Raw genomic sequence first — 11,559 nt, forward strand, 5'->3', positions numbered from 1 at the left:
CGCGGAAGCGTACGGGCAACCAATGCAAGGCGGCCAGGGTGGGAGTGATATGTTGGTTTTTCCTCACTCCACTGAGAAGTCTGGCTGCCGCATTCTGCACCATTTGGAGTTTCCGCATCAATCTCAAAGGTAGCCCCATGGAGAGTTCATTACAGTGGTCTAATCTTGAGATTACGAACGCATGGACCAGAGTGGTGAGCGCCCCAACATCAAGTAAGGGATGCAGCTGGGCAGTCCGCCAGAAATGGAAATACAGTGGTGCCTTGCAAGACGAATTTAATTCATTCCACGGTTAATGTTGTCTTGCAAAAAATTCATCTTGCGAAACACGTTTTCCCATAGGAATGCATTGAAATCTAATTAATGCGTTCATATGGGCAAAAAAAGTCACAACAAAGTCAAATTTGGTTTACAAAGAGTTTATTAAGTGCTCTTTAAAGCCATACATATTGTGCAGATGATTTCAAAAATTTCAGTCAAAAAACTTTAACTCTTTAAACATCATAGAAAAACATATAAAAATCAGCAAACATGAGGCAGTAACAAAAAACGAAAAACATTCATCTTGCAAAGCACAGCCATAGGAACAGTCATCTTGTGAGTCATCCACCCCATTGCCAAAACCATTCGTCTTGTTAATCTTATGTCCTGCGAGGCATTTGTCTTGTGAGGCACCACTGTATACGGAACGGACCACTGACGCCACTTGAGTTTCCATGGTGAATGCCGGGTCCAGATGTATCCCCAAGCTGGAAACCTCACTCTTTGAAGTAAGAGTCACACCCCCAAAAGAGGGGGAGTTTCCCAAACTGCCAATGGTGGGGCCACCCACCCTAAGGACCTCCGTCTTTTCTGGGTTCAGCCTCAGCCCATTTTCTTGCATCCATTGCAGTACAGTCTCCAAGCAGTGCTGAAGGGACAGAACAGCATCCACTGTGGTTGGAGAAAAGGAGATGTAGAGCCGAGTGTCATCAGCATACTGATGGCACAATGCCCCACACCCCCTGATGACCCCACCCAGCGGCCTCATATAGATATTAAACAGCATTGGAGAGAGGGTCGAACCCTGCGGAACTCCACAATTGAAGTTCCACAGGGCCAAGTCCCCCACCCCATGCTGAACTCTCTGAAGACGGTCTTCCAAGAAGTCCAGGCCACCAATTTCCAATTTGGAGAGCCTCCTCAGGAGGATACCATGGTCGACAATATCAAAGGTAGCTGAGATATTGAGGAGGGCCAACAGGGACATTTTCCCTCTGTCAGCCTCCCTCAATAGGTCATCTAACAGGGCGACCAATGCTGTTTCTATACCGTAGCGTGGCCCGAAGCCCAACTGGAATGGATCCAGGGTGTTTGTTTCATCCAAATTCACCTGAACCTGATCGGCCACCACCCTCTCAACTACTTTACTAATGAAAGAAACATTGGCAACAGTCCTATAGTTGCCAATATCGCCCGCCACCAAATTCAGTTTCTTTCTAATAGGCCTAATGAGTGTCTCCTTGAGGGCGGAGGGGAACCCTGCCCTCAAGGAAAGACCCCTTAATTATCACTGTGGCCCATTCAATTGTTATAGGCCTGGCTACTTTGATTAGGCAGGCCGGACAAGGGTCAAGAGATGAGGTGGTGGCCTGACAGCGGTTTAGCACTTTGTCCACAGTATTTGGCATGACAGGCTGAAAGAGATCGAGACTCACCAGGCAAGGTGGAGCACTGGACATCTCTGCTCGGTCCACTGTATCCAAAAAAAGGAGAAATTTCCCGGGGGATGGCCTCCACTTTTGATTTTAAAAATGCTGCAAATTGGTCAGGTGAGATACTAGAAGGAGGTACATCACTTAGACCAATTCCAGATAGGTCACAAACTATACGGTAAAGTTCTGCCTGCTGATTTGAAGCCTCGCTTATCTGGTTAGCGAGGTGAGCTTAACTATCAGCCCTTATCTTCGCATGGTAGAGGTTAGTCGTGACCCTGACAGCTTCCTTATTATATTCCATTGGTTTCCTTCTCCACTTGCACTCTAGCCTTCTCCTAGTTTGCTTCATCGCTCGTAGTTCCTGATTAAACCAGGATGCAAGCTGAGCTCTGCATTGGAGAGGGCATTTAGTAGCGATCATGTCAACAGCCCTAGTGGTGGCTGTAAACCAGCCTTCAGCCAGAGCCTCAACAGGAGCACCAGCCAGATCTGCTGGAATCCCTCTCATGGTATCCTGGAATCCTATAGGATCCAGTAGCCTTTGAGGGTGGACCATTAAAATAGATCCATGCTCCTTGCAAGGTGGGAGGGCCACTGAGAGGTTACATATTATTAGGTGGTGATCCGACCATGACAAGGGAACTGACTCAACGTCAGTCACCATCGGACTACGCTCACTCCAACTGGTGGAAAAAAACATGTCTAGCGTATGGCCTCCCACGTGGGTGTGGCCATTAACATGTTGGGACATGTTCAAGGTATCCATGGTTTCCAAGAACTCAAAAGCTGCACAAGATGTCTCGGCCTCCGCATGCATGTTGAAATCACCCAAGATCAAAAGCCTCGGGGATTCCAACAATGCCGCGGAGACAAAGTCCACCAGCTCTGGTAAGGAGATGGCTGGGTCATGGGGAGCACGGTAACCCAGCAAAATCGCAATACCACCCCTGGCCCCTATCGACACATGGAGGGCCTCCAAACCTGGCTTCAGCACCGCAGAGCACCTAGTAACCTCCAGGGTGTTTTTATATACAATGGCTACTCCCCCTGCCCATCCCTCCAGTCTACCTTGGTGCTGTACAGCATAACTGGGAAGACAGGCAAGGGTCAAGGGCGGACCCCCTTCCCCACTAATCCACATTTCGGTTATGCACGCCAGGTCTGCATCCTCTTCCAGAATAAGATCATAAATAATCTGGAATTTATTAGTTACAGACCTGGCATTCAACAGCACTGATTTCTAGCATGTTTTTTTTCTTGGTATGTATGAGGTCTCCACCCTCCCATGGAGCAGCATTCAGACATACAGGATAACCTAAGTGGTTATTGCAATAAACCTATCTGCCATTTCAGTCATAATAGGAAGCAGTGGCTTTCCAAGAACAAGACACAGCGGGTTTTGGGCTTCAGTGTTCCTGCTCCTCTCATTTGATCTTTGGCACTTATGAGGAGAGGAAGTTGCTATGTTCTACTTTTGAACTACTAGGATTTCCTGCTTTGTTTAAACTATGACTGATAACAAGCTAGAATCAAACCATGGTTTCAGATCCCACTGTCTTCTCAAACTACAGTTACCCCAAGTTGAGATGTCATAAAGCAATGGTCCCCAACTTTTTTGACACTGCAGACCGGTTGGGGGGATGGGATCCGTGTGCAGGGGGCAGGCCACCCCTTCCATGCATATGTGAAGGGGCAGTGCTCATTTGCACAGACGCACGGCACACACACCTGCACAAAGTGGCAGGGCACGCATGAGGCGTGCACACGCATGCACAAAGGGGCGGGGGTGCGTATACTCACGCGCGTGCACAAAGGGGCAGAGGTGCATGCATGTACTCACACAAAGGGGCTGTGGGGGGGAAGGGCGTGGGAGATTTGTCTCCATGGACCGGTCCAGGCCGCAAACCGAGGGCTGGGGACCCCTGTCATAAAGAACTGGCTTTTTTAAAAAGGCTTCTTGTCTTGAGTATGAAAAAGAAATGCATAATTACATTGTTTACTGAAGTAATTCTTGGTAGCAAGAAACAGTAGTTTCCTGTTTCCAACAGTTTTACATGTTCATATTTTGTGGAGAAGACTAATCCTTCCTTTACTTTAAACCAGAGATACATTTTATAATTTTCAAGGAATAGTTAACTTTTCTTTCTTGCCATGCTTCCTACAGTGGACCTTCGACTTACAAAGGTCCCTACTTACGAAAATTTTGAGGTAGGAAAAGCTCCAGCCACAAAATTTTGGATCAGCTTGCAGCCAGAGCTTCAACCTATGAAAGGCAGGGGGAAAGGGTGGGAAATTCAAAGCTGCACCCACTGCCTGCTGCCTCCCGTCCCTGCTGCCCCGCAGGGACAGGAGGCAGAGGGCAGCGGGGGCAGCTTTGGAAGCCCGGCAACCCAAAAACCACTCCGACTTCTGTGCCCACGGCTGGCTTTCAGCTTGCCGGACTTCGAAAGCTGCAACTGCTGCCATGTCTTCTGTCCCCAGTGCCCTCTGCCTCCTGTCCCCGTGGACAGAAGGGCACCAGGGACAGGAGGCAGAGAGGAGCAGGTGCAGCTTTCGAAGTCCATGATTTATTTTCTTTGGCTGGAATGGATTAAATGGTTTTCAATGCATTCCCATGGGAAATGGACCTTGACTTTTTGACCTGCGGCCACCATTCCAATACAGATTAATTCCGTAAGTCGAGGGTCCACTGTACTTCTGTAAATCTTTTTCCTTTATTACTGTTAATGAATTTATAAAATATAATTGCTTACCACTTCATGAATTTTCTAATATTCAGTCTGCTGTAAATACTAATCAAGATGTTTATAATTAAATCTGCAGATGAAGTTGTTGAATCTTTATATCAAACGGGCTCAAACAGGCTCTGGAGCAGGTGATGCAGCAACAGATGTTCCTGGACAAAGCTAGTGATGCTGATGCCTGCATGCTTGATCGTGCAAAGAAACAATGCATCTGTAAAAGGAAAAAAATCTCAAACACATTCTGGAACTCTTCATTTTTTGTAGTTTTCTTTTTAATTTTTCTTTCTTCTTGTTTCCCCTTAATAGAGGGCTACTCTCAGCCTGCATGTGACTGTTGCAGTTATTCCATATCCAAAGGAGAAACAGTATTAATATCACTTGATCAAAGCAAAATAAATTTAAAAAATCTAATCCATCATGTTTTCTGTTCACACTCCTCTGTGTGCTGTCCCATCAATTTTTATCAGTGTTACAGTACATTAAAAAAAAAACAGGAATGCTTCAGGCTTTAAAAGCTAAAGTCTAAATTTCCTTGTTTTTATTTAGCTGCAAAATAACATGACTACTTACTGTTTTTATAGTATCATGTTTTTTTCTTGGACACATAAGTGGCAGGACACAAGAACAACAAAGCTGGACTGGTCTGAACTGCCAGTAGATTTAGATCAATGTGCTGGAGATACATCCTCATATGGCTTTCTTGACTCAGAGAATTGAATCTGAACACATGCAGTGCCCATAAAAAGCTGGATTGATCTAGCAGTGTAAAAGTGGTTATAGTTCACTGTTTGAATATGTTTGTTCCATAAATAAAAATGCAATGCAAACCAGGAGGACAAAGCAGGTAGTGCCTCCTTTGTGTCAGGGTTCAGTAGAAGAGGCACCAGGATGGTCCAGAGCAAGACCACAGGAACAAGGTAGAACCAACCCCACAACCCAAGCAGAGACCAACCAGCTGGAGCTTTGAGTCCACCGGGTGGAAGGATAATGCAAATTGTGGTCAGACAGTCCAGGGGTCAAAGCCAGGAGGAACCGTATCAAGGCAGCATGGTCTAGGGATGCAGGAGAGGCAAGGCAGGAACAGGCAGGCAGGTCAGGAACAAGGAGGCAAGACAGGAATATCCCCACAACACAGCCAGAGACCTCCGTTGTTGAGGCAAAGGCCTGCAGCAAAGACCTGTTCTTATATAGCCCAGTCTTCAGCTTCCCCAAGTGGCACTCCTGAGGAGCTGAGCAACAGCTGCAGGAAAAGGGCCCAGCCCTGCAGTCTTTAGAACAGTTTCCCCCAGAGAGATGGGGCCAATCCTGCCTGCAGTAAGGTTGCCGTTTTCCAGCAAGGCCCCAGTCCTGACACTGTGTGGAAGACAGCCCACTTGGATTACAGTATTGCAGAACTGGGGTTGGGTGGCGGCTCTTCCATCCAGGGAACAAGCAAAGGCCCTTCACAGATGGAAACCATCCTTGTCACCATCCCTTCTTCAAGCAGTATGCTTCAGAGTGGAGTGCTCTGCACAAGCATGCTCAGTATGCATTTATCTTTATCACTAGAATGTTTCCTTGCAAGCTAATACTGGAACCAGTAGTTCTATCATTTTAACTCACATAGGAATACATGACAGCACTGCAGAAAACTTTTCAGCTATTACTTTTTGCAAGAATGGTGGTTTCTGCACTGAATATTAAGGGAGGTCTGGGGAAGAATCACAAGCACTATACTCCTTGACACCATTGATTTTGGGTTGTAAATGAATGAGTTAGAGGAAGCAGCACTAAATTTATTGCATGGTTCTCTTGACATGATGTCATCAAGATCATCTAATTTAAGTTATGGAAATGTTTTCAGGTTGTTTCTGTGAATTTTTTAACTTTATTGTGAATAAAGCATCTTTGTATTTATGGACTTAAGAACTGAAGAGACAGTGGAAATCAAGCAAATGTCCTAAGAGGCTTTTGTTTCTCAGATGTAAACACCAGGCTACTTAACAAAAAGACGGGAGTGACATCAGCACCCTTCTTACAAAGGCTAGAACCAAGATTCTGTGACTAGAGTTACATTATCTAGTTTTAGGGGTTGTGTCTTCACAGGAGAGAAAATAGCAGTGCCAAGGATGATGATTTTCTGTGCTAGGCTAAGATTCTCTCTACCTCTTCAAGGCGAATACTTCTGATTAAGCTGCTACCCATAATGTCTTGTGAAAAATCTTGTCTATAGATATATTTTTTTATGTTATTTTTGGTTCCTTTTGCTATTGTGTATCCAAGGCCCAATTCTTTAACATGCAGCCAAATATCATTTCTAAAAAGAGCTAATAACAGTTTATTTGCTTAATACCTTTGAGAGAAAAAGTGATTATTTGCAGTTACATAATATAATAAGTTACTTAGACTTGGATCAGAAGTTATTCTGACTGAGAAAGATGTGGTTATTGAAAAAGCAATTTGCTGTTGCAGAAAGCTGTTTATTGGGAAAATATTTTAGAATTATATGTAAAAAATAATTGCATTATTCATCACTGGCTTTTTTAGCAGCTACATCAGAAAAATAGTCTCCCCTTCCTCATTCCCATAAGTGTAACATTTTGTTTTCTACTGTTCAATTGTGTATTTATAGTTCTCTGCTTACCATTGTGCATATACAGGCAATAAAATGTACATAACATTACTTGAAAAAATATTGAATACAGCTGTGTTTCTGCTTTCTTTAGTATTAGTTTTTATAATTTATAATACACTAATGTAAGATTACCATTTTTGCATATTTTTAGCAAGTGTAAATGGTCTAGGCCGGGGAGTGGGAAATATGCTACAAAAATAAGCTTGTCAAGCATAAACTAATCTCAGTCCAAAGTGCCAACAGTAAAACCAATTTAACAAAGTTAATTGAGAAAGCATAAAATATTCATCATACTTAAAAGCTGGTTCCTATGGTTACATTTATTTAAAATTAACCTATAACAGTCTACTAAGTGTCTAGGCAGCCTTCCACATGTATTGCTGATTCACAGCTGGAGGCAAGCATATCTTTTTCATGGAAAGGGTGATTGATATGCAAAAACACTGCCAAATAACTAATGGGGGGGAAGTGTCACATAGATTTAAGTAGCTTTTAATGCAATGTATGGGATTACAGTCCATTCATCCATATATTTGTATCTCACATTTCCATTTAATGGTACCCAAAACAGCTCCCCACACATCAAATAATAATAATAGCAATTAAACAAACAAACTGGCTAAAATCTTATCATTTATGTACATCAGTATAAGTCAAATAGCATAGAATAACTGAGTTGGAAGGGGCCTAATGCATGAATCGAAAGCACAGCAGATTTGACAGATGGTTGTCCAGTTTTCTCTTGAATGCCTCCAGCATTGGAGCTCTCACCACTTCCCAAAGTAATTGGGTCCATTGTCGTACTGCTCTAACAATTGCAAAATTTTTCCCAATATTCAGCCAAAATCTAGCTTCTCGTGATTTGAACCCATTATTCTTTGTGGTCTCTGTGAATGCACACTAATAGATTAATCTGTGCAGAGGAGCCTCTGAATATTCCAGAGCTCAAGCACATGGTGCCCTTAAGCCCGCCCCCCCGGCACTGAGTGCTTCGGTTCCTTTCTTGCCGCCACTGTCGTTAGGAACTTTCCATTTACCTTTCCCTTTCAAAGTACAGTATATTACATTTGTTGTGGACCTCCCAGACTTCGGACATGGACCACTCAACATTTCTTCTGCGTGAGTTTGGCAAAAAGAAAATAATCAGACTGTTATTTCTTGTGTTGAGGAGCCATAAACTTGGTTATGGCTGCCCTGGGCCTCTTCAAGAGGTGTGAGACTTGCCCCAACAAGGTAGCCCTCTCCGATGGGCACTCCCGCTGTTTGTTCTGTCTCAGGGAAGAACACCAATCAGCTCTTGGCGGGGTGTATAAGAACTTTACTAAGTCAGTTCTTAAATTGAGGCTTCAACATCTCCTTTTTTGTGGGAAAAGTCTCTTATCTCCATCTCAAGGGGCTCCTATGGAATCACCTCAGGCTGTGGGGCATTCTTTGCTTTTGGGCTCTCTGCCTCCTCCTAAGGCTCCGAAAGGACCTAAGATAGCATCCAAGCCCCAGCCGTTGTCCTTGGGTTTGATGTTGATGGCTATGGTATTGACACTGAAGCCTCCTTCGGTGTCAGCCCTGAAGAAAAAGAAGAAGGTGCAGAAGCCCAGGCACTCAGCAGAGAAGACTGTGCTGTTGACGCCAATAGTGGAAGTATCCCAGCGAGAATCTATATGCCTGAGCATACCGTCGGGGAACGAGGACGGTCCGCCCCTGATGCTGGAGGCCATGCCATCCCCATGTGTCAACTGCTCACCTGACTGGGGGAAAATCTCGGCTGAGGTCATTTAATTGACTCAGGCTAGCCTGCAGTCTCCTTCGGGCTCATCTGTTTGTCATGTCTCAGCTTCACCTCTGGAGTCGGTACAGGGCGATGTACCTAGAAAGAAGACTCACAGGTCTCAGCATCTGGAGCTGCCAGCTGAGCCTGAACCCCCTCGACACTGATCAGGGTATGGACCCAACTACTGTTCTCAAGAGTTTGAAAGGTGATACAGTACTTCAGCCATCAGCCCTATTTCGAGCCCGATAACTTCATGCCTGACCAGCGTACATACTTGAGACTCTACAGAGTCTATCCCTACTACCGGTACCATTGGCCTTATGATTACTACTCTTGGTATTCACCATCTCCTTCACCTTCTCCTCCATGGTATCGTTGCATTGATGATTGCTTTGCTGAGCCCGAAGGAGACTTCTACCCTCCTGTTCCACCCCAAGCCCATAAAAGGCCTTTGCCACTGGACTATGCTTCCCCTATGGAAGCGAAGCATTTCCATCGCCTGGCATCAGGCCTGGAGGATGCCTCTACATCAGAGTCGGTTGCGGACCACCCTTATTCGCTGGCTAGACATTCATCTAAAGGTGACAGGAATAGACCTGGTGCCCATATCAACACTGGAGCAACTCAATCTGCCGCCAGCCTGAGAGAATTACTCTCCTCGACCATGTTCCCCTCAATTCAAATTGTGCACTATCTGACGGAGAGGATGAATCTCCTCCAATTGTCCCTACGCCAATCTCGGAGGTGGCAGAAAATCACCCTCCCTCACCACCCAAGGACTAAACTTTGTACTCCCAGCTTATACTTCGCATTGCGAAGGTACTTGATTTAGCTGTGGAGCAGCCAGCATCTCGTAAGGTAGACAAGGTGTATGAGGACATCACTCATGATCAAAATCCTCCCCTTTGCCTTGGCTTCATTCTGTCATGCTTGGTTATGTTCAGCAGGCATCTCAGAAGATGAAAGGTCAACGATCGAGGAGCTGCCTTTTGATAGGGGTAGGTCTTTTCAATGAAAAAAAAAACAGATCTTTGGCAATCTTCTAAAACTGAGGAAGACAGCTAGATCGTACTCTGCTCAGCAGTATCACCCTAGGAATACCTGGTGTCGTCCATTCTCTTCAAGGACCTTCCAGGTCTGTCAGAGGCCTCAGGTATCAGGTATTGCACTAGCAGCCACAGATTCGTCCATTCGCCTTTCGCCATTCCTACAATCCTGGCACGCCATCACCTCAGACTCCTGGGTCCTTTCCATCATAGCCATAGGCTATGCGTTCAACTTCAACACTCTCCCTATCATGGGTTTCCTCAAAACCACTGCCCCCTCTCCTTAGGAAGACGAAATACGATCTTTGCTCCAGAAGGATGCCATTAAACGTTTGGCTCACCTGGACATTGCACGCAGGATTTATTCCCATTACTTCACTATTCCAAGTGAATAGTGATCTCCACCATTTGAACTCGTATATCACTCCTCAGTGGTTCTGTATGGTCTTTCTAAATGCCACCATCCAGATGCTCTGGCAAGGCGACTAGTTCACAGTCCTAGATCTCAAGGATGCCTATTTTCATATCAGCATCCATTCCAATAACCGCCAGTTTCTCAGTCAAGGGAATAACATATGAATTCAAAGCCCTCCCCTTCAGATTATCCACTGCCCCTCAGGTGTTCACGAAATGTTTAGCCCCTGTGGCGGCACATCTTCGCCTCTAGGGTGTCGTGGTGTTCCCTTACTTGGACGACTGGCTGCTGGTCATGCCGTTCTTTGCCCAGGCCAAGCGAGATATCACATTGACTCTTTCTCTGCTGTCAGCCCTTGGTCTCCAGATCAATGCAGAAAAATCCACACTGTAACCCACTCAGCAGGCCCCTTACATCAGTACAGTATTTGATGCTTCAATGGAATGTGCCTCCCTGCCTCCAGACAGGATATTAAAGATCCAGCTCATGCTGGGCCCGTTTCACCAGGGCGCCTTGGTATCAGCCCTTCAGGCTCAGCGTCTGTTGGGTCTCATGGTGTTGCCCATGGCTGTTAAACATGCCCGTTTGAAAATGAGGTCCCTTCAGGCTTGGTACCTCTCCCGGTTCAATGTGGCACTTGACCCTCTGACCAAGCTCCTGGAGGTTATGGTAGAACTGGCCTCCCAATTGTCCTGGTGGAATCGTCTGTCCAACCTCATGGTGGAAGGTCCTTTGGCCCATTAACCCCATCTGTCCAGTTGACCACAGATGCAAGTCAACTGATTGGGTGCGCACCTAGGTTCTCTGACGATCCATGGCCTCTGATCTCTGGTCGAAGCAGGACTGCACATCATTCGCCTTGAGCTCCTGGCAGTCATCAAGGTCCTTCGGGCATTCAAACAACTTTTGGTCAAACAGCTGGTCCAGATCGAGACAGACAACACAATAGCCATTTTCTGTGTCAACAAGCAGGGGGGTACCAACTCGCTCCCCCTGCTTTACCTAGCTGTCGATCTTTGGGAGTGGTGCTATGTCCACCACATTTACCCAGTGGCGGTCCATGTTGCTGCCCAAGGCAATGTCCTGGGAAACTACCTCAGCAGGCTCCAGTCTTGTTCCCACAAGTGGGCACTTGATGACACCATCTTCCATTGCCTATGTTGTCCTTGGGGCACTCCACAAGTGGGCATCTTTGTGTTGCCAGTCAACAAGAAATGCAGCCGCTACTGCTTCCGGGCAGGAGTAGGTCATCTCTCCCTGGGGGGCCCCTTCATG

The 11,559-nt window shown here is 45.8% G+C and overlaps 1 protein-coding gene across 50 annotated transcripts in view; it reads left to right on the forward strand.

Annotated features, from left to right (window-relative positions):
- The window catches only part of CLASP2 (cytoplasmic linker associated protein 2), a 212,545-nt gene extending 205,432 nt beyond the window's left edge, over positions 1 to 7,113 (forward strand). For all 50 annotated transcript variants that reach the window (XM_078377537.1, XM_078377543.1, XM_078377539.1 and 47 more), the window contains one exon: positions 4,521 to 7,113. In XM_078377537.1, the coding sequence (XP_078233663.1) occupies positions 4,521 to 4,607 (87 nt within the window). In that variant the 3' untranslated portion in view covers positions 4,608 to 7,113. The remainder of the gene's footprint in view (positions 1 to 4,520) is intronic.
- The last annotated feature ends 4,446 nt before the right edge of the window (positions 7,114 to 11,559 follow it).

Source organism: Pogona vitticeps, chromosome 6 (genome assembly GCF_051106095.1).
Source record: "Pogona vitticeps strain Pit_001003342236 chromosome 6, PviZW2.1, whole genome shotgun sequence".
Taxonomy (NCBI): domain Eukaryota; kingdom Metazoa; phylum Chordata; class Lepidosauria; order Squamata; family Agamidae; genus Pogona; species Pogona vitticeps.